This window comes from Ambystoma mexicanum, chromosome 1p (genome assembly GCF_040938575.1).
Source record: "Ambystoma mexicanum isolate Mex_15411 chromosome 1p, UKY_AmexF1_1, whole genome shotgun sequence".
Taxonomy (NCBI): domain Eukaryota; kingdom Metazoa; phylum Chordata; class Amphibia; order Caudata; family Ambystomatidae; genus Ambystoma; species Ambystoma mexicanum.
In genome coordinates, this window is record NC_090921.1 from 842,653,746 (window position 1) to 842,676,768 (window position 23,023).

At 46.5% G+C, this 23,023-nt stretch overlaps 1 protein-coding gene across 1 annotated transcript in view; it reads right to left on the reverse strand.

Moving 5' to 3' along the window:
- CENPN (centromere protein N) overlaps window positions 1-23,023 on the reverse strand; it is a 270,163-nt gene that overhangs the window by 60,635 nt on the left and 186,505 nt on the right. Inside the window, exons 9-10 of the mRNA XM_069652847.1 lie at window positions 21,022-21,134; window positions 579-705 (exon numbers count right to left, since the gene is read on the reverse strand). Coding sequence (XP_069508948.1) covers window positions 579-705; window positions 21,022-21,134 — 240 coding nt within the window. The remainder of the gene's footprint in view (window positions 1-578; window positions 706-21,021; window positions 21,135-23,023) is intronic.

Here is a 23,023-nt window from a genome sequence, read left to right on the forward strand (position 1 = left end):
GGGGGGGGTGGAGTCAGGGCAGCGCATGCTCCCAGAGCTGCACCCCCACGTGCCTCTAAATTTAAAGGGGAAGAAGGTTTTTTTTCTGGTGAAAAAGCTTCTGTCTCCCGTTCCTTCTGAGAGACGCCCATACAGTATGGAGGAAAGGCGACAGGACTTCAGAGTACTGGTAAGGAATCGTGGGAGGAAAGAATCCATTAGAATACAGGGATAACCCTTTTCCTGTTTAAGGCGCAATGTTGAGAGCAAAAGAAATGTGTATTAGTTGACAATGGAGCATTTAAAAGTAGAAGGCTTAATTTAATTCAGGCGACATTTATTAGTAAAATACTAGACTGTCCCTTTTCCTGCCATCTTCAGTGAAACACAGAATGCTTATTGTATATATCATTTGAAATTAGTGCTAGGTTATTATTCTACAGGACTTACAGAATTGCAAAATTAAACTCGCATCAGTTAAGAAACCGACCACATTGGGATCATTTAAAGATAAGAGAACAATGGCAATAGGATTATAGACAAAAATAAGCAAATATTCAAACTGCTCAGACTACTGAATAAGTGGTGCAAGAACTTACCAGACGGAGCTAGCAATTTAAAGGCCTCTAGAAGGTGGGAGCTTGAAAACTTGACAACACAACGAAAAGGATTGGTGCTTTGGGACAACAAATTCTCATCAGCCCCACATTTGAAAACTGTTTCAAGCTAAAAAGAAAAACAATTATTTGCATTTAAAAACCTACAACGCAGTGTTATTAAATGCAACTATAAATGCACATGGTTATCAGAAGCCCAACAAATAAACAGGTGGGACTAAACTATAAAATGTGATACAGGAAAAAATGACATGTGGATAATATAGCAGGGCACAAAATGTGCACTCCACTAGTCAGAGGCTAGCGATAACCGACTCTTGGCGAGTAAGAAATAGTATGCCGTCGGTCTTGTCTGCGCCCTACTTGGTTTTCTCTGTTCCACTCAGGTCCTGTGTCGCAAGCCCCTCTTCCCTACCAACCCGGCCAAGGGACGTTACCCACCAGATGTCACAGCAATGTCGGCCTGCTTATGGGGGGAGGTGAGGGCAAGGTGGGACCTGTGGTTTCCTGCCGCCCAGCACAAAGCCTTTGGTGCCCTTTTCGAGAGGACTTCCTTTCTGGGGCCATCCTCAGTGCTGCCCACACAACTTTGGGCACTTGCCTCCAGGTGGCTAGGCCACCTTGCTGTCCTGTGGAGGTCCTGGGGTGCCCCAGTCAGGTCCTCGGCCCTCCCCTGAGCCAAAAGCTCTAATAAGGCACCGGCCAGAGCTCCAGGATGGCTGGGGATGCTACCTCCACGATAAGGTGCCTCCCTCCCATGTGGTTCAAATGCCCAGTGGCAGTCTTGGGGTGCCCTTGCTGGGCCACGTCCCTACCTGGAGAGAAAAGCTCCATCGCACCGCAGCCAGAGCTCAATGACAGCCGGTGGTGCGGCCAAAGCCCTTGGACGCCCCCTTGCCCAGCTGAGGTCACGGGCCCCCGGGGCTCCTGCTGGTTCTTTGCCAGAGGGCCAAGGACCCTTCCCGCCAAGGCCCATCAGAATTAATCACACTAGTAGATGGCCGCTCTCAGAGCCCGGCCATCTGGTAGTTGCAATAGGAATGAGTGCAAGGACCAGATGGCCAGGGTGCTCTGGAAGTCCGGATGGGAGCCAATTTGAAATGTTTCTCCAGTTGGGTCACTCCTGCCCAGACCTCTCACCCTCCGTCACCCAGAGTACACAGTTAACAAGAAAGCTTAATCGCCTTCCCCTGGATTACTGTAGACTGTGTTATGTCCCATCTATGCTCCACTTGGTTCTTGCTGCTCAACCCGGGTTCCATGGCAAAACCACTGAAAACAAGGTGCAACAAGGGTTGTTCCCCACAAGATGTGCTAGCAGAGCCAATCTGGTGGGGGTGACCGGCCAGCCCATGCAAGACCTTTGGCGCTCTTCCGAGAGGCCTACCTTTCCACGGAGCAGGGTGCCTGGCCATCAAGAGAACCTCCGCTGACTGCATGTGTTCCTCCGAGCACCCTATGGGATCGATTTGGTGTACTTGTTCCGTCTGGGGTCAGACTGCTTGGCCTGCCTCTGCCATTGTTTCAAGCAATTAGCTTCCAACCGCCTTTGAACTGCCGACTTGGATACAACCTGGGGAAGGCCCTTTGCATGGGTGGCTCTCCCCTCCGAGCAGAGCTAAGGCCAAGCAGCCCGGCAATTCCACAGTGATCAGAGTGGATGGTGTCGAGTGGTGCTAGCCCCGGCCACCATGTGGCAGTGCAGGCCTCGTAAGCCATGCCGTTACCCATTCTCCACTGAGAACATTTCTGCAGCGGATCGAAGCGACTGTTCCGCAGTGCGCCAATCCTCGGTCAGCAAACATGAGGTGGCATGCAGCAAAACCCCATCCGCTTTAAGTTGCACTTAGGCCCAGCCTCTCCCTCTGGAGTGGGGGGTGGGGGGGTGCCACCCCGGCCCCCAATGCATGGGGCAGCACGTTTTGCCCACACTGGGGGCAGATGGGCATACTAATGTACCCATCTGCCCCTAGGGAAAGGAAAAAAACATGTTGGGGGGGTACCCTAAACCACAAGTGATGTATGTAATGAAAAGGGGGGGTGGACCACTCCCCCCTGCCCCCCACATCCCAAATGGATGGTGGGCTTCTCATGTAGCCCTCCCTGTGTGCAGATTACTGACCCTAGGAAGGGCTACATGAGATGCTACCCCATCCATTTGGGGTGGGGGGGATCCAGAAAACTTGGCAAAGGCCCCCCAAAGTATGGTGCAGTACATTTTGCCCACCATGGGGGAAGATGGGCACACTGTGTCCATCTGCCCTTAGGGAAGGGGCAAAAAACCCAAAAAATATATGTTTTTGGTGGGGGGCACCCTAAACCACCCGTGATGTTTGTAATGGAAAGGGGGGTGGCAATCCCCTCCCGCCCCCATCCAAAATGGAGGGGGGACGTATCTCATGTAGCCCTCCCTGGGGGCAGATTGCTAGTGCAATCTTCCCCTAGGAAGGGGCAAATGTGTTTTTACTGGGGGGTGAGGGTCAGTAGACCACCGGGGATGGCTTGAAAGGGGGCCGTGATCGAAGCGTAATAATTATGATTTGTTGTTTTTGCTGGGCTGACCCTGGGTAACACGTTGTTTGTTTTGTCTACAGCTTTTTCTACGTGAGGAGCTAAAAGTTATGCAAGTACTTTTTTTTTTAATTATTCTACGGTTAGGGCCCATTGTCAGTGGGGTGGGTGGGACTGGGGCTGGATTGTTGGTGGCGAGGGCGTGAGTGGGCAGTCTGGGAAGGTATTTTGGTGGGCTGCGACACAATTGCAGGGTCAGGCCCCACCCCCCCCAGTCCAGCAGAACATTGGTGTTTCCCTGCAATCAGCTGTCTCCCATGTGGGTTGACCGTCTGCAATCACAGGCTGCACCTCTGGCTGTGCTGTGTTACAGATTTCACCTCTGGGGAGGAATGAGGACTCTGCTGGGGCTCCCCAGAACGGCCGCTGGACATGGGGACAGTCGACCCACATGGGAGACAGGCGCCCAAGGCCGGAGGCATCACCTCCGACCATCCTGGAGTTCTGGCTGGCCTGCATTACAAGCTTCTCCCTCCGGGAAAGGAAGGGGACCTTGTCAGGGCTCCCTGGGACTGCCACTGTGCTTGGGGGCGGTAGATCCACATGGGAAACGAATGCCCAAGGCCGGGGACGTCACTCCCCCACCCACCCGACTATCCTGGAGCTTTGGCTGGCCTGCGTCACAACCTCTCGCTCCGGGAAAGGTCGGGACCCTGCCGGGGCTCCCTGGTACTACCGCTCTGCTTGGAGACGGTCGACCCATTTGGGTGACAGATGCCTAGGGCCGGGAACATGACCTCCAACCGTCCTTGAGTTCTTGCTGGCCTGCGTTACAGCTTTTCCCCACAAGGGAGACCAGGCAGTGTGCCAATACCTCCCCTCAAGGGAAAAGCTGGAAAAGCCCAGCCAGAACTCCAGGACAGTTGGCGGTGATGTCCCCAGCCTTGGGCATCTGTTTCCCTTGTGGGTGTACCGTCCCCAAACAGAGCATGTGGGAAGGTAGGACATGTGTTGTTGGTGGCATGTTTCAGTAGTTTCCAGGTGGGAAATGTCTGAAAATTGTGTTTTTTCCCCCTAAATTTCAGACTTTGCCGGGCTTGTGGGTAATAAATTCTAAGGCGATTAGACCAAGTCAGACCTCTGGATTCCCATGGGTGTCTTTTCAGAAATGCACGGGGTACCCTGTTTTTCTTGGTGGCTGCAACCCCCCAGTCCCAAATCTGTAGGTTTTCCACAAGAGCAAATTCCTGATAAATCTGCTGTCCCAAAACCCTTTGAGATACCAGTGGTTTAGCCCTTTCGCTTTGCGCCCATGTAGTTGCACCCACACATGTGAGGTAATGTTTTCGTTGGGACACCTGTGGGATTCCGGGAAGGTAGGACGTGTTGTTGGCAGCGTGTTTCAGTGGTTTGGAGGTGGGAAATGACTGAAAATTGTGTTTTTCCTCTAAATTTCAGACTTTGCCTGGGCTTGTGGGTAATACATTCTGGGAAGATTCGCGCAAGAGCAAATTCCCGCAGAATCTGCTCTGCCGAAACACTTGGGGTTACCAGTGCTTTAGCCTTTCCCCTTTGCGCACAGGTAGTTGCACCCACACATGTCAGGTACCGTTTTCGTCAGGACACCTGTGGGAAGGTAGGACATTTGTTGTTTTCTCTTGGGTTTCATAACCTTTTCATACATTTGCTGCTGCACTTGGTTACACAACCCTTTCATTTCCCAAATGTGAACTAAATTTAGACTCTGCATTAGGCACTATACGCTTTTGTAACCTGCATAAATCAACTACCCGTCAAAAGGTCTGCCTGTGCTCTTTCAAAAAATGTATGCTTGCCATTCCTCACCACATTTGCTTTCCTTATTTACACATGCTAAGTAAGTCTGTTTAGGCCGTCAGGATAAAAACAAATGTTTTCCATAGTTCGGTTTTTGGCTTGTGGTATTGCTTGTTTTGTGCAACATTACAAAAAATGTGCTATTTCCTAACTGGTGGAGTTGGAGGGAATGTAGCGGGGCACTGCTTTTCACAATATTCACAGAAGCGATTACCTTACAGGTCCAACCATGTCCAGCATATACCTTTTTTATCTGTAATTTTTTCAATTTTTCCCTAAAATATGTGAATTTACCGTACATAGTTGATGCCGGACCTGCGTAAAATAAACCTTTCTAAATTTGGAATTTTGTCTACTTTTCAGAAATGTGTGCCCTTTTTGTCTTCCCATTCAGTTTTCCCACACTTCTCTTCCATTCCGTCCACACATCTATTGGGGAAAAAAAAGGGCAAAATCGCCTACCTCTCACAAAACTGATGGTAACCTTATACAAATATGTTTTTATTGGTTTCCACTCAACCTGTTCCTGAAAGCCTGGAAAAAGGCGAATTCAGCACAGCAAACCATTTGTTCCTAGGTCTTACAAGGAAAAAAACACAGGCTTCTTTGTACATCATTTTATTGGCATTTTCTGAACAAACATTTGCTCCCTTTTTGGTTAATTTCTCTCACCCACATACAGCAAACTAGGATTCCTTGGTGGCATTATCACCGCCTACATGTGGGAAGAAAAGGGACCAGATTTGGCAGAGATATCACATGTAACAAAAAGGTTACAAGGGATTGGATGGCGCCATACCGAAAGCACCAAAAAAGGGCTCGTCACTGGGAGGGGGTGGGGGGCGAGTGGAGGGGGTGAAACCATTAGCAGTTAAGGGGTTAAGAGTGTTCAAAGCAGGCCTAGAATAGGACTCCAGTTGTGTTTTCTTGGTTTTTAGAACTGGGGCCATGATTAAAAGGGTTGACCAGGGGCATTGGTATTGTGCTGCTAGAGGTGACATTTCTGGACCGGCGCAAGACTAACCAACGCGAAAGCATTTGCTAAGAATGTTTTCATTAATCAAAAACGGATGTCGGAGGTTCGAAGACCATCATATACTGTTGTAGTTCCAACAATAAGCTATGCGAACAAGCAACCCAGCAACGTTATTCCCATGACCCACCGAGCAGCTACCAGGAAACCAAAGTCTTTGGGTTCCTGGGAAGTTGAGGGGGAGGGAGGAATTGGTGGAAAAGCTGAAACTCGGAGGACTTGACAGAAGGGCACCACTCAGAGTGGAGCCTGCAGCTTAAATTGACTCAAAATGGGAAACTACAATCGGTCCTGACACAGAAGGAATTGAGAGATTTATATCCATCTCCATTGTGAGGGTGGCAGTGCATGGCCATTCTTAGGTGGTGGAGGGACTTGCCTGTTAATTCCATTAATGAACGATACTCATTCTGAATTCAAAACACTTAGCTATACTCACCAAAATGTAAAAGTTTTACACGATAAAATGACTGATAGTTTGTGGTCTGTGTTCAACCCAATATGTGTTGTTCTATATGTGCATATTAAGCATGCCTCTAATTGTCTTAATTGAAGTTGCCACCTCTGAAATACTATGGATCTGTTATTGTGTTACATTTATTGCTATACAGATAATGCTTACATTCATTTTTACAGATATGCAACCACAGATTTGCAATTATTTAGAATCAGTATAGGTGAGTGTTTTGAATTCAGAATAATGAGTTCTGATTAGCTGAGCAATTAACATACTTTTATCAGGGTACAGTAGGGTTTGATTAATTAGGATATTTTTTATTTAAAGAATTGCAGTATTTTCTCAACATGAGTGGACATAACAGGACATTTAAGGTATGTATTCATTAATGAGGCTCTTATATGGAGTTAATATGGGGTATAACCAGTGAGTTCTGGAATGTCTATATTCATATGCGTCATGGTGTGTTATGATATGACATAATATGAAAAACATGAACATTCCCAAATAGGATGCACCCCCTTAGTTTGGTATATATATATATATAATAATGTGGTGAATCTGTATACGCGCACACACATGTGTTCTTGTTGCAACAAAATTGGTTATATTGTATTATTTATTATGATTTGTACAACCCCTGTGACGTACTGGGCTTCTGTCCGTCATTCTCAAACTTTGAATTTGTATTGTCTAAACCACATGATTGACTGGGTTCAAACTTCTGATATTTGTATGCTGCAATACACAAATTGGATAATATCAGCCTTAGAAGAAGAGCTTTGCTCGAAACACGTGTTGGCTGAGACCAATTTACTGTTTCTTCTTATATAAAAATTGTTGGTTAACATGTGCAGTGTGATTGTATTATTTGTTTAGTCTTTGATTCACCCGCGGAAGGATTACCACCCACTTTTAATTGTATTTCTTTTGACTGTATTATTCGTACAAGCGCTGTGGTTTCCAGTCTCTTTCTGCCTGGCTGAATTCATACAATCTAATTTACCAGCAACTTATTTACAAACTACAAACGTAAAGATCACCTTCCCTCTTTAGATTAGCTAGGTGCCATCAATATTACCCAAAATTACAGGGGGACACAATAGTCTTTGTTTCAGTATACAAGTATATATTTTATTTATTTTTTGCTATATGGTTATAAAATAACCTTTAACAACCTTCAGTAAAAACACATTAATTACATAATTCATTTTCCCAAACCTTGTAAGTAAACTTACAGTTACAATTCAGGCTAAATCAATTAAAACAGAAACAGAAATTCATTTACTTTTACCCAGAGTCGTAAAAGTCACAATCAGTTCAAAAACAAACTATTTACATTAGTGCCAAAATCTCTTCAAAGAAATGAATTGCTACCGTCAGCCAGTGGTTGGTACCTTGGGAACTCATGACTTGCATGACTCGCTTCCAGACCATGCCCACTCCTTCAATAGATAATTTTAGGACCAGGTGATCGAAATAGTGATGACGCCTGTCATCTAGAGTCCCACAGTATAGCAACAAATGCTGCAATGACTCGACCTGACCCTGCTCTAGGCAGTAGAGGCAAGACCATAACTCCCATGAAATCCCAGCTTTAGCACCCTCCATTTCTTTTGTTGGCAGTAGGTGAGTCCATTCTACGCCATAGCAGAATAAGTAAGGGATATATATATATTAAGAGAGAAAGAAAAGAGAAAATTAAGAGAGATTGGATCCAGACAATTGGAAAAGTAAGATCATACAAGCACTTCAAAGATATGCGTATTGATGTTAGGCCTGTAGGTATGCCACTGAGAGATATATATACATACCTATAGGCCTATCATCAATACGCATATCTTTGAAGTGCTTGTATGATCTTACTTTTCCAATTGTCTGCATCCAATCTCTCTTAATTTTGTCATGTTTTCAACGGGGACTACTGGAACAAGTCAATTGAGATGCAACTTTCCTTCCAAGATTTGGTAGCATTCCTGTTCCTATTTATTGAAACAGGGAGTCTAGGAGCAACTTCAATTCCCACCAAAAAGAGCCCTGCTCAGCGCATAAGATGTTTTTCAAAACTGCAAGACTTTTTGACTGAAGATGGCACTTAATAGAGGAAAGGCCTAGTTCATAGAGGATCACCGCCGTAGGGACACTGTTTGGGAGCAGCAGGACTTTCCTCCAGAAGATGCCATCAAGCACCTCCCAGCAAGTCAATACTGGAAGACCCTGGTTTTCCCAGCCATTTAACAGCGAAGTAACAACCTTCCGTTTGTAATGTTCCAGGACAGGTGTTAGTGAGAAGTAACGAAAATTTCCTTTATTTTTTTATTGACTTGACTGAATAGATTAAACATCAACCTTTCAATTTATACAAACACATCAATCAAAGAACAATCATAAAATGTGCATGAATAATATCACAGTTAATCTAAAACCTTTTTACATTCGTAAGTTGTTACATCAAATTTAGAAAACAAATAAAAGCAAGATAAAAAGGAATCACTACACACATTTATGATACAAACTCAATTTTCACTATTTCATTACAATTAAAAACGATGTAAAGAATTGATGTAATGCAGTATTTCATCAATCTGGTTATGTTAGATCTAGTGATGAGAATTTAATGGTAGCAACATTCTTTTAGAGCAGAACATTTTCTGCAAAAGGACTTCTGAAAAATGTTTTTTTCAGATAAAAAGCTTGCTTCTGCCAGAGTTTAGGGCATTCTGCTACAATGTTTTAATGATTCTGACCGTTTTGTTTCACTACAAAATCTACAGGTCTTCTGATTTTTCAATAATTCTCCATCTTGCTAATTTTTCTTTAGTGCGCCAATGGTTCACTCTGAACGGTAAAAAAGCATTTCTATAAATCGGAGAAGGACATTTTACTATATAAAACTCCATGACACGTAGCTTTTTATGACCAAATGGATTATTCTTGAAATCTGTATAGGTTACAGGAGCTTTTCGTGTTTATCCAATCTTGTTGCCATAACTTTTCTTTGGCACGCACGGGATTGTGCAGCAGGAGTGAAGTGGTAATACCAGCTGAAGTTAGTATATCTATGGTTTGTTGCCTCCATGTCACTATGAATTTGTGGTCAGAAGACATTAAATAGAAGGATAAGATATACAATAAGTCGTCTGATTTTGTCAATAGTAAACCTTTTCTATATAGTGCACACAGCTTCCAAGCATATGTACAGTGTAGAGATATCAGGCCCAGCTCATGTCTAATTATTGGCATTGGCTGACTAGATGGTAAAGAAAGGACACGTTTCCAAAGAACAAGTTACTCTCTTACCTGGTAACGTTCTTTCGATGGGATGGTCCGACGACATATTCCATATCTATGACAGTAATCACCACAGCTGTGCCGCTTCGGAAAATCTTCGGCGTCTGCGTCCTGCGTCGATGACGTCGATACGCTGCCCTCGAGGACCTCCTCCAACGGCCGACGTCACTGGATGTTGTAGGACGCACGACGCCCGTAGCCTCAGTTGTAGTTTTTTCTCAGAACGTGTGCCACCAGTCTTCTGCCAGTCTTACGCACAAAACCTTGCGGAAACTTTAGCTGCAACCGCATAAGAAATTCTGTAGCGGGGAAGGTAGGGAGGGAGCGATTTGGAATACGTCGTCGGACCATCCCATCGAAAGAACGTTACCAGGTAAGAGAGTATCTTGTTCTTCGAGGGGATTGGGTCCTCCGACGTATTCCATCTCTATGACAGACTCCCAAAGCAGTACCAACGCAAGGAGGTGGGAAAATAATTGAGAAAACAGAAATTTAGCATGCCCAATCAAACGACCGCCTTGCCAAGGGCCAGATCCTGCCCCCGGATGGAATCGAGGGAATAGTGATGTACAAATGTATGTACCGAAGCCCAGGTGGCTGCATCACAGATGTTGCGAATAGGAACACCCCTCTGCAGGGCAGTAGAGGCAGCCATACCCCTGGTAGAATGGGCCCGTAAGCCGACTGGTGGGTCCTTACCCGCCAAGCGGTAACACTCAGATAGCCAAAATAATCCAGCGAGACAAAGTCTGTTTCGTCACAGTCTGTCCCAAACGCTTTCCAGCGTAACCAATGAAGAGCTGATCGTCCACTCTGACCCGGACCATGCGTGAAATATAAAAGCTTAACGCTCTCCTAGGATCAAGCCTATGGAGCCTCTCCTCTTCCTTACCAGGATGTGGAGGAGGATAAATTGCCGGAAGAACAACCTTCTGGCCTAAATGAAATTCCGACACCACCATCGGAAGAAAAGGACGAACTCTAAGGACACCCCTGTCCTTATGCAACACAGTGAAGGGTGGCTTAACTGAAAGTGCCTGTAACTCACTCACTCTGCGAGCGGAAGGGACCGCAACTAAAAATACAGTTTTCAGAGTTAACAGTCTCAAAGGGCATGAATGCAAAGGCTCAAACGGAGCACCCATCAGAAACTTGAGAACAAGGTCCAAATCCCAACCGGGCACCTGGAAAGGCGACGGAGGGAACACATTAGTGAGCCCTTTCAGAAACTGAGAAATTAATGGAATTTTAAAATAGGAACACTCTTCAGACGAGCGCTTAAATATGGACAGCGCCGCCAGGTAACCTTTAATGGTACCCACTTGAAGGCCCCTGTGGGCCAAAGAAAGCAAAAAAGACAGAACCATGGGAATTTCACATGCAAAAGGATCCACATTCTTAACCCTGCACCAGTCGCAGAACTTTCTCCAACGGCAACGGTGCAGAGACTTTGTTGCGGGCCTTCTGGCCGAAAGCAACACCTCCATCACGTCTTCAGGGAGGTCCCAATCCTTATACCTCAACCTTTCAGAAACCAAGTGTGAAGGTTGAGGGACCCGACCTCTGGATGGAGAACCCGACCCCCCTCCCATGAGAGCAGAACGTCTCGGTAGGGAAGACGACGTGGAGGGCAGATGGACAAGTAGAGAAGGTCCGGGTACCACATCCTCCGGGCCCACGCCGGCGCAATGAGGATCAAACGGGAACTGAACCTCCGTAACCTCTGCAGTACTTGCAGGATGACGGGGACTGGAGGAAACGTGTACAGCAGTGGGAATGACCACTCCATCACGAACGCGTCTCCTAAGGCTCCGTTTGGAGGAAATTCCCACAAGCAGAACTTCACACTTCCGGTTGACACTGGAGGCGAAGAGATCCACTTGAGGGGTCCCCCAAAGGGCGAATATCTCCAGGAGAATCTCCTGAGCCAACTCCCACTTGTGAGAGATCACGCTCCGCCTGCTCAGAGCATCCGCCGTCTCGTTTTCGTCTCTGGCCAGGTGAACTACCGAGATCGAAACTTCCTGCTGGATTGCCCAGAACCAGAGCTGCATCACCTCCCTGCACAGAGGAAGTGACCCTGCCCCCCCTTTTTGTTGAGGTAGTGCATGGCCACCATGTTGTCTGTCAGGATCAGGACATTCTTTCCCCGCACAGTCGGCAGAAAAGCCTTCAGGGCTAGCCTGACGGCCCTCAACTCCAACAGATTGATATGGAGTCTGGACTCCGACGGAGACCAACGACCACCGACTGTCAACTCGTTGGCATGGGCTCCCCATCCCGTGAGGGATGCGTCCATCACGATTGTCACCTCCGGCCAGGTCAGCCAAAATGGAGCCCTCCCCTCAGATTGCCTTCGTCGGCCCAACACAGAAGGTCCCGGGCGACCGAAGACGGCACCTGAACAGGGTGCGACATACTGCCGGAGGAATGAGACCACTGGAGCTGGAGTGGCCATTGCAAAGATCTCATCCGCAACCTGGCCTCTGGCACCAGAAGAACGCAGGTTGCCATGAGGCCGAGCAGTCTCAAGAACTCGAACGCTGGGAGAGTCTGGGCAAGTTGAAACTTGTGCACCATCTGCTGAATGTGATGAGCCCTCACCTGGGGAGGAAAACACTGCCCCAGGGACGTGTCGAGCACTGCTCCGATGTACAGGAGCCTCAGAGTTGGTGTCAAATGGGTCTTCTTTAAGTTGAGGGAGAAGCCCAGCTTGTGGAGGGAGTGGCAGGTGACCGACCGATGATCCAGGACTTGCTAGTGAGAGTGCGCCTTGGTCAACCAATCGTCCAGGTAGGGGTAGACCTGAATCCCCCCCCCTTTCCTGAGGTGCGCTGCCACCACTACCATGAGCTTGGTGAAGACCCTCGGGGCGGAGGTCAATCCGAACGGCAGGACCCGAAACAAAGTGCGAGTCGCCAACCGCAAACCTCAGGTACTTCTTGTGCTTTGGATGGATCGGCACATGAAAATAAGTGTCTTTGAGGATGAGAGACACCAACCAGTCCTGAAGTTGAAGGGCCTGGAGGACTTGAGAGAGAGTAACCATCTTGAACTGGTCCTTCCTGAGGAGTTTGTTCAAACCGTGCAGGTCCACGATGGGTCTCAATCCCCCGTCTTTCTTGGAAATCAAAAAATAAGGGGAATACCATCCCTGGTTCCTCTCCGCTACAGGAACCAGTTCTATGGTGCCTTTCTCCAGCAGTGATTGAATTTCCTGTGCAAGGAGCGGATCCGGACTCTTCAAAGAGATTCCCCCGGTGGATTGTCTTGAGGCTTCTGCCGTAAAGGAAGACAGTAGCCGTGGGTTATGATCTCCAGAACCCACACATCTGAAGTAATGGCGCGCCACTCTGCAAGATGCTGCGCCAGCCTTCCCCCAACCGGCGAACCATGGGACATGGCCTCATGACTGAGCTGAAGCGGCTGCGGCGTTGCCTGAGGGCAAAGAGGCAACAGCCCGAGCGGCCTTGGCACCTCGAGGACCTGGTTTTCCACCTCTGGCACTCCTACGGTGGCTCCTTTGACTGGCAGCTCCTCTCGCTTTACCAAAGGATGAGTAATAACGAAAGGAACCTCCCCTCCATTGCTGTCCCCTAGGACGAAAACGCAGAGGTTGTCGAACTGCAGCGCCCAACGACTTCGCTGCAGCTTTTGAGGTCTGCAAACTCTTAAGGCTCTCGTCAGCCTTGCTGCCAAAAAGATGTTCCCCGTCAAAGAGCATGTTGAGGAGCCGGGCCTGCACACCAGGAGCAAACCCCGACTTCCGCAACCACGCAAACCTGCATATCACGGTGCTCGCCGCCATGGACCGGCTGACGCAATCTGCCATGTGAAAACCCGACTGAACGGCCTCACACATGGCTTCCTTGCCATCCTGAACCATGGCAAGGAAACCATCCTGTTTGCCCCCTTTGGGAATATGTTCAGCCGCCAAGAAAACAGTTCCATAGAGTGTGCGTGAAACGAGACAAGGCACATATAGAGTTGGCCGCCTGAAGCGCCATACCCCCTGCAGAAAACACTTTCTTTGCCCAGCCGTCAAAACGTTTGTCGTCCCTATCAGGAGGGATGGTAGCGTACAGCGCCTGCTTTGCCAGGGCCGTAGCCGCCTGCACCACCAAACTCTCCGGAGTAGAGCGCGTCGAGGACCTGGACCGGGCATGCCGAGAACGATTCCCCTTGTCCGAGTGGGATTTTTCGCGCGAATCGTGACAACCACCCGAGCCCGAAGGCGTGAGAGCTGTCTCTCTCGGCTGATCACGACCGACCCCACTCGGAGGTGCGGACGGACCAGTGCCCTGCGATTCGAGAATCGCCAACATTTTCTCCCCGAAGGAAGCCCATTCCTCCGGTGTCGCATGCTTGGTGGGGTAAGCGACCCGCCGACGGGCGGAGTCCTCGGAAGAGGACGGGGAAGGCGACCGATGACTGCGCTTCCGGGAGTGCCTCGCAGAGGCGTAGGAGTGGCGAGACGGACTCCGGGACCGAGACCCACTGGACTTCCGGCGCGGCGAGTCGCCCTCGAGTCGTCCGTCGAATGCCCTGCAGACCTTGACTTCCGCGGCTTGGACACCTTACCTACCGATAACAACTTCTTACGCTCCCGCAAGGCTTTCGACGTGAGCGACTGGCAGTGGACACAGTCATCCGTGTCATGGGCCTCCCCAAGGCACAAGAGGCAGGCGCCGTACGAGTCCGTGACCGACATCTTGGACCCACAGTCCCCGCACCTCAAAGCCCGGACGCGGTGTGGAAGATGAGGTAGACATCTTCACGAAGAAATATTTCACAAAAACCAAACAGGTTCGAAGAACCGAGAAAACAACAGAAACTCCAAAGAGTCGAGGCGTGCTGAGATTCCCGAAGCAAACACGTTCGCAGAAAAAACGGAACTGAGGCTACGGGCTTCGTGCGTCCTACTTATAACATCCAGTGACGTCAGCCGTCAAAGGAGGTCCTCGAGGGCGGCGTATCGACGTCAACGACGCAGGATGCCGAAGATTTTCCAAAGCAGCACAGCTGTGGGGACTACTGTCATAGATATGGAATACGTCGGAGGACCCAATCCCCTCGAAACATGCCTTCTAGCTTGATCCACAATGATTCTTGTTTCCATACTTTGGTCTCTGCACCATATAAGATAATAGGGACAACCTTCCGATTGTAAAATGTCAAAATGGGGACACATGAAAACTTGCCATATTTTGCATGTATGTGTGCCTGGCAAATTGCCACACACATCTTAGATTTAAGCTCAATAATGTAGTCAGTGCTATGGTCATTCAGGTTAGTGCCTAAATATTGATATTCATTAACTACTTATAATCTTGTGCCATGCATAGACCAGGCGTAGGTTTTCTTATCAGCCCGTCTCGAACCACAATTAAGTACTTTTGTTATTTCAATGTTAATGGATAACATTCTGTTCCGCATATTCACCCAGTGCCGTTAACAGATTCTGGAGACCTTTTGGAGTTTTGAACAAGAGTATTAAGTAGTCCGCACATAGGAGCCATTGCATGCGACAAGGTCCTAATTTGGGCTAATCAGAAATGACTTTGCAATTTTCTCTTTCAGATCAGAAATAAAGAAGTTAATCAGGGCAGAGGCCAAAATACAGCCCTGTTTTAGCCCTCTGTAAGTTGGTATGGATGATGAACGGCTTCCCTTCAAAGTCAAACAAATGTATACCAATGTATTAGAGTGTAATTGATTTATCAGAGCAACAATGGTGTAGGGGCATTCTGCCTTGAGCAATTTTGTCATCAATAATTGTCTGGATACTGAGTCTAATGCGGATCTAAAGTAAACAAACGCCATATAGACTTGCTGTTGTACCGACTGACGATGCGCTTTTATTGCACTAATTGTCAGCAGATTGATTGATGTGCCCAGCCATGCTATAAAACCAGTTTGAAAAGGGTCTCGTAGGTTACACTTAAGAACCCATTGGTTAAAATCACGCAAACCAATCTGGCAAAAATGTTGCCAGGGGTGTCTAGAAGTACTATCGGTCTATAGTTGTTCAGAGACTGGCGATCACCTTTTTTAAATATGGGTACAATTATTGACTTTGACCACGACCGAGGCAGAACTTTTCTTTTTAGAACATGTTGATAAAGATGAACATAAATTCAGTCCACAATTCAGGGTGATCTTTGCACATAGCATTGCGTTTTGAAGTTGTATGGTCACTAGGAGGTGTCTCCTTAGGCCAGCGAGTGGCACACCTTGAGGAGCTGGGGTCCGACAGCAAGGGCTTCATCCTTGAACCCCTTTTCAGAAACTGATGGCATTGGCCCCCCCACCCCCAAGTTCAAAGATCATGACAATCTTTTAAAAAAAATATTAAACATCTCAATCCTGTCTAATGTGCCCTGCCCACGGTCAGACCATAATGTGTCACGCATCATACCTACCAACAAACAATTTTCTTCCATACCGTTATTGGCAATGGCTACCCTTACAAGAAACTCCTGGAATATCACAGGAGCCCATATCCTCCCTCTACTGAAGTGCCCCCTCCCCACCATGTAACCCCCCCCACACCCCCACACCCCCACATGCCCCGCCCTCCCCCTTACATGATACAATTGCAAAAGCCAATTCAGGTACTCCAACCTTTTGCCGTACTGCGAGAACTAAACTAGAATCTCCAGTCCCCCCGCCACCCAAAAGCTCTAAAGATCTCACCTGGTGCTCTAATATACAAAATGCTCTGCTAGACAAAATCTCAGCACTCAAACTAAAAATCCTAGCAAAGAGAAAAACAAATTTCCTCTGACGCCTTACCAGACATAAAACCCTTACCGCCCACCCTTTACACTCAGCAGTTTGAGTTCAACTCTGTCACTGAATTGGAGGTAATTAATTTCTAAGGCTTAAAATCTTCCAGATGTCAAGGGAACATCTGCCCGGCCACAGTCATCAAAGACTGTGCTTCAGAGCTTGCGCCATTCAACACATTGATCATTACCTCTTGCTCCTCCGGCATGCATAGTGCCTTATAAAAAAAAAAAAAAAAAAGATGCTTGCGTCCTACCCCTCCTCAAGAATCCCACCTTAGACCCAAACACCCCCGCAAACTACCGCTCTATTTCGACTGTCCCATTTCTACTTAATATTCTGGATAGAGCAGCTTATTTACAGATTCAAAAGCATCTGGAATCTAATAACCTTCTCGGGCTGCGCCAATCTGGGTTCCGCCCAGGCCACGGCACCGAATCGGCACTCCTAGAATTAAAGATCCAAATACATGACTGTAAAGACAACAGCAAACTCGCTCTCCTCCTCCTACTAGACCTCTAAGCGGCCTCTGATTTGGTAGATCATAACATTCTTTGTCAACACCTCTCATCGGCAGGCCACTGTTCCCTTAAGGCAACAGCTTGGATCTCTCAAATAGAACAACGAGTGTTTTCCACCTCGGCCCCTCCAGCCCCAGTCACCTGGAGTCCCTCAAGGTTCATGTGTCTCTCCCACCTTATACAATATCTTCACAAAAACCCCTCTGCAACCTCCTCAACAGCCTGGGCATCTCCTACACTAACTATGCGGATGATACCCAAATCCTCTTACCCATCTCAGGCTCCAATGACTAACACATTGGGTATGGTCTACCAAACCTTTCAGCCTTGGATGGCTTTACACTCACTATGCCTCAACAACAAACCAAGCAGCTCTTGATCTGATCGCAGCTACTACTAAAACTGGATGGAGCATACACGTCCATCATTGACGGTATCACCATTCAAGTCTCTAAAGAAGTCAAAACTCTGGGGGTTTATCTGGACTCACTATCCCTAACTATACATGCACACGCAATCGCCTCCTCTGCGGCCTATACCACTAAACTGATCACCAGCTGATCTTTCCTCTCCACTGACAGTTGTGCCACAATCGCCAGAGCCCTCAGTCTCCAGAAGAGACTACTGCAACGCCATCTTCGCTGGAACTACTACCCGTAACATCAAAACGTTACAGATCATACAGAACAATGCGCTAAGAGCAGTCTTGGACATCCCAACAGAAAGACCACATATCACCAGCCAGATTACACTTACACTGGCTACCCATTTGAGAGCGTATTGTGTTTAAAGAACTTAGCATAACCCAGAAATGCCCCCCCAACACTGCACCCAGATACCCATCATGAAAGGTTTCCAGATCGCAATCCGCCAGTCCCACCTCGTCCACTCGCTCACACCTGCTCTCTACCTAGAGATTCACATTGCAAAGAGCAGGGGCTCTCAGCTACTGGGTTGTGGCTGCCAAGCCCAGGAATGCCCTACCATTAACATGGGAACCTTCATTCTGGACCTTCCTCAAGTCTCAAAACCTCGCTCTTTTCACAAGACTACCACCAAAAAAGGCAATACAAAGAAAGTCTCAAATCAAAAAAGGCTTTAGCTGGGAAGGAGTTCAGCAACACTTCAGAAAACACATTACATTTATGATATGGCATTTGTAACGCGCCTATACACAAGTGTTTCAAGTGGAAGCGCAAAATAACAAACCCTGGACACAATGCAGCATCTAAATAGCCAATAGTAGTGCAATAGTAGTGCCAAAAAAAAAAAAAAAAAAGATCACTCGGCAAACAATGAATACTCCACAACCGACTGTTTCAGTTTATGCTGCAGTAACGAAGATATTTTTCATATTAGAGAGGCGCATATGAACTGACAAAATCGCATTAAGAGCATTGTCTGAAAGGGCCTAATCCTGGTGCCTCTGCTTCTAAATGGCCAAGTACAAATGCTCACTACCAAGGCATGGGTGAGGCGTTCGGCCCCCTGCATGTGACAGAAGACTACTCCTCAGAGGTAGTTTCCAGGGAGGACAAATCAACATTTACCATAGCCCTAAACAGGTCTATCTTGCCTAGTCTTCGGTCTCAAGGATCTCTATGGTCATAAGGTGAGATGAATTGGAGCAATAAGCAGGCATACATACAGAAGACCAGAGCACCTCCCAGACACCCTAGAATTGCAAACTGCTTGAAACAGAAAAGGGAACATTTGTAGTGCTGCCTTTTGGCAAACAGGGCGACCTAGGAATGACAGTGCCAACTAATTTGTAATAAGTTGCTTTCAGACTGCTCGGGCAGCCACATGGACCATCACCCATCACAACGGAGAGAAAACACACACACACACTCAGCTTTGGCTAAAACTGGTAACAAAGATATCCTGCCGGAATAGATTGGGTGGAGGTCTACCAGAGCACACCTAGAATGACTTGCAGGGTTTGAAGAAGTGGGCAAGTGGGTGAACACAAAAATATCAAGTTGCACAAATCTCCCCCAAAACTGGGATCACTGTACCTGCAGAGGCTAATTGCAGTAACCACATTCACAGCCTCACATTCGGCCTTCAAAACATGAAGAATGTCAAGATATAAAAGGTGGAGGAACTTTGAACCCTGCTGAAGAACGTCTCTACAGTATGGAGGCACCGAGTGTCCAAGACTGATCCAAGGATCTGGATCCTGTTTGAAGGACACATATTGAAATTGTCGAAGCTCAGTGAGAACCTCCCAAGCGGAGACAAACAGGCATGCTTTCAGTTTGGACTACCGGGCCTTCAGCAACCAGTCATCAAGGTATGAAACGACCAAACATGTTGCCCAAACTACTGCTAGCTCTTCCACGATGAATCATGTGGAGACAGCATCAGTTTGGGTTCTGGCATATCCACGGGGAGCGGCATATAACTAAGTGAGGGAGGCTGAAATGGGTGTGCGCCTCTGTTGAAATTCACTTTCTGCAGCACCAGAGGTCGAGTCAAGCAAAGGATCAGTCCAATGTCGCCCCGCAGTCCAATCCCAAATGAGTAGACTTGGGTAGGAGGGCTTGCAACGTTGCCTAAAGCAGGACCAGCAAGGCCCTCTGCAGCAGGCACTTGGGTGTTCGGCTGGAAAACTAGCAGTATACAAACCTGAAAACCCGCAAGTCAGCGGTAAGGTATTCTTGGATGGGAAAGTTACCAAAGTTCATGCTTGGAGCTCTAGCACTGATTCGGATGTCAACATTTAATTTTCTCCGATGGGAAGTAGGTAAATAAAATCTTGCTTCTGGGCCCTATGACTGCTTTTTTCTCTTGCACATCTTTGCCGGCTAATGGCAGTATAGAGCAGACGGCAGATGGGTGGCCAGAGATTCGCTCTGCTGCCCCTATTTTATGGAGTCCTGTGAACATCTTTGCAACCTGCTGCCAAATAACCTTCTGGTGTAACTCCTGTCACACCAAAAATGGGTGACGCACCAAACCATGTCGATGTGAATCCATCTACCACTTATACAAGGCTTGATCCTTTAAGTGCTTCCCGCTGTTTTTGCCATTTGTGGTACGAATGATTCACAAGTACAGATTTGATGAAGTCTTCAGTAGCAAGCTCCTGGACCAGTGCACCTTTGGAGCACTAAGAAAAGTTAACTAAGGTAGGAGGGCAAACGTGGTGCTAATATCTTGGCAATGCGTGGCCAAGAGATTTAAAAACCTTACTTATGGTATGCGATATATGCAAATGTCTGTTCTGTATCCCAGAAGTTTAGTATTAACCTCTATACTCCTTTGTGGGATTGTTCATCTCTTCAGAGGCTAGGCGTTGACCTATGTAGTCCTTAGAACAAAGTCCCTTAGAGGTTTTTAGCAGAGTTCTGTGCTCCGCAGGCCTCTGCTTCAATGCTTGATTCACAACTGCTTAGTCTCCACATTAAGGCTGATTTAAAGTTCTCTGCCTGGCTCCATAAACTCCTTCCAGTTTCAGTTCAGAATTTAAGGCTCTTAAGAGTTCAGCTGCCCCAAACTGTTTAGTACAGCAACATATACTCACTGGAAAGTGTCTTTATGCTTCTGTTTTTGAATTGATAGGGTACTTCCCTCTACTTTCTCAAGAGTTCTATAGAACATAAAAATACAAAAACAAAACTATAGAATATGCTGAGCTGCCACAAATGGCAAGAAAAAAGCACATGGGGCAGACCAACCTAGAAGAAATGCATAATGCACAAGCTTTATGCCCTGACATAACTCCATGAATTCTGGAGGGGATTTTCAGTGTTCACGTTCCTCAATATTTGACAGGAAGGACGATCACAGAAATAGGATAAACTTCAGTGGTATTGGTTACACTTAAAATAAATAAATCCTACATTATGAAGCATCCTAACCTAGCCGCGTGCCCCTCAAATCCAGTGTCTGTAGCAGCTGGTCTCACCAGAAACAAGACATGTGACAGCAGCAAAGTCCCATCTACACAAAGCCCCCCCTCCATACAGAAGTGATGTGTACCTTGTATTGAGCAAACTGAAGCTTTGGTTGCGGGGCATCACCAAATGTTTCCATTGTCCAACTCTGGATCCTTTCCTTTTCTTTCTTGTTCACATAGGTTACCCTTGAATCCGCTGAAAGAAGAAATATGTTGTCACAAAGGTGTTAATTTCCAGGGCTTAATTTCCCACAAGTTTGCAATCCGTAGGAATAAACAATATGATACAATTTGGAAATCATCATTAGGCTTACAAGAATGCGTGAGAGAATTGGACATTTCAACATGAAGGCAATGATTTTGATGGTGTCTATCTGCTTAGTGCCTCATGTTGATTGTTACAAGGCACTTTTGTGACAGTGATAATGCCTGTAAATTGAGCACAACAAATTAATATGCTTTGTGGTGCGCCTCCCACTCTCTAGCAGTATTGTCTTGGTGACATTTCTGAGCAGCATCTATTTTATACCAACATTACACAAAATAAAAATGCCTCAATAATGGCAATCTTCTAGTGGGCCTACTAGGGCCTCATACGTGAAGCACACTTCACATCCAAACTTGCTTTGCAGGTTGAACATGCATATTGGGAATAAGTACTTGCATGTGGGACTAAACGGCAGAAACGTGTAGTTAACATTATCACAAGAAAGTCTGCCAATGACGTCTAATGGACTGTTTCTCAATTATGTTAAATTCATGTTTTTCCTCTTTGTAGGTTTTTCATGATAACTCCACGAACAGAGATCTCACAGCCAGTACTTAACTTCCAGATTCTAATCCTGGCTATCGTAACATTTTTAAATGCAGTACAAGGGCTTCTGCGTTCGGTTACTCACCATTCAACATCTTTTTTCTAGGGTCTGTAACAACAAGGTTAAAAAGTGACAGGATACAGGTAGCCTTAACTACTATAGGGCCGGCAGTATTTTCATACAACTCAAAATGTGACAGTCCAATAAAACAGTGTCAGGATGGATGAATAACCAAGATTTGTGAAAGTAGTTCTTTCCTAAACAAGACTGTAGTGTCTAGTGTCATATGGTAGCCAGGTAATTGGGGGACACGCAGACACTGGTATATATAAATGTGAAGACTCTTTATTGTTACAGGGTTAAGTTATATAAATGGGAGTAGGGAGCTACATAATATACATCTATCTCAGTTGCTCTCCCATCCTGTCTGTCCCCAACTGCCACTGCTGGAACCTTATCACACCACAAGATTCCAGCCCAGGGAAACATTCCTACACTTGCATTGATACACCAATGCAAGTGCATACCACACATCCCCCTTTCGTTATTAAATTGACACATTTATAAAAGCATACTCCTCACTAGCCTAAATAAACTTGCCATCCACCATGCCAACAACATTTCACTACACTCACCATCCACCAGAAACCAAACAAACATCACACACCTACTCCCAAGGAACATATAAAAATAAAAAAAGGAAAGAAAAGTGACAAACACAAAGAACACATGAAAACACACAAATGCCAAAGAGGCAGAACGCGAAAGAACACAGACAGGGTTGATCAATCCCTATCAAAGTGGTGAACAAAGAAGAATACCTGCATGTTTTCACTTTTGCGCAATTCCATAAATACACGTGTAATCTCATTCAATCCCATTCAACCCATCCCTACTATTCACAGGGAAATAAATTATCCGGCTCCTCAAACATCTGGGCCAAAATACAAAATGGGTGCACCCTGCCTTATCACACATCAGGCATATAACCAAAACATGTATACATTCCATTGGGCTTCATCTACTAAACACCAAATTTTCTCCCATAAATCCATTTGGATGCCCAGACACCATAACATTTAACTTGGCTTCATATCATAACTCTATAAACATTCGTTTTTATTGGCCTAAATTCATGTACACTGTGTGCATTCTCCAATTTAACTTTACATATCATTACTCTATAAGCATTCTCTCATTTTATACCATTGGGCCTCCTATCATATACACTTTGCGCATTCGCAAATTTAATTCGATTAAATAATTTGAA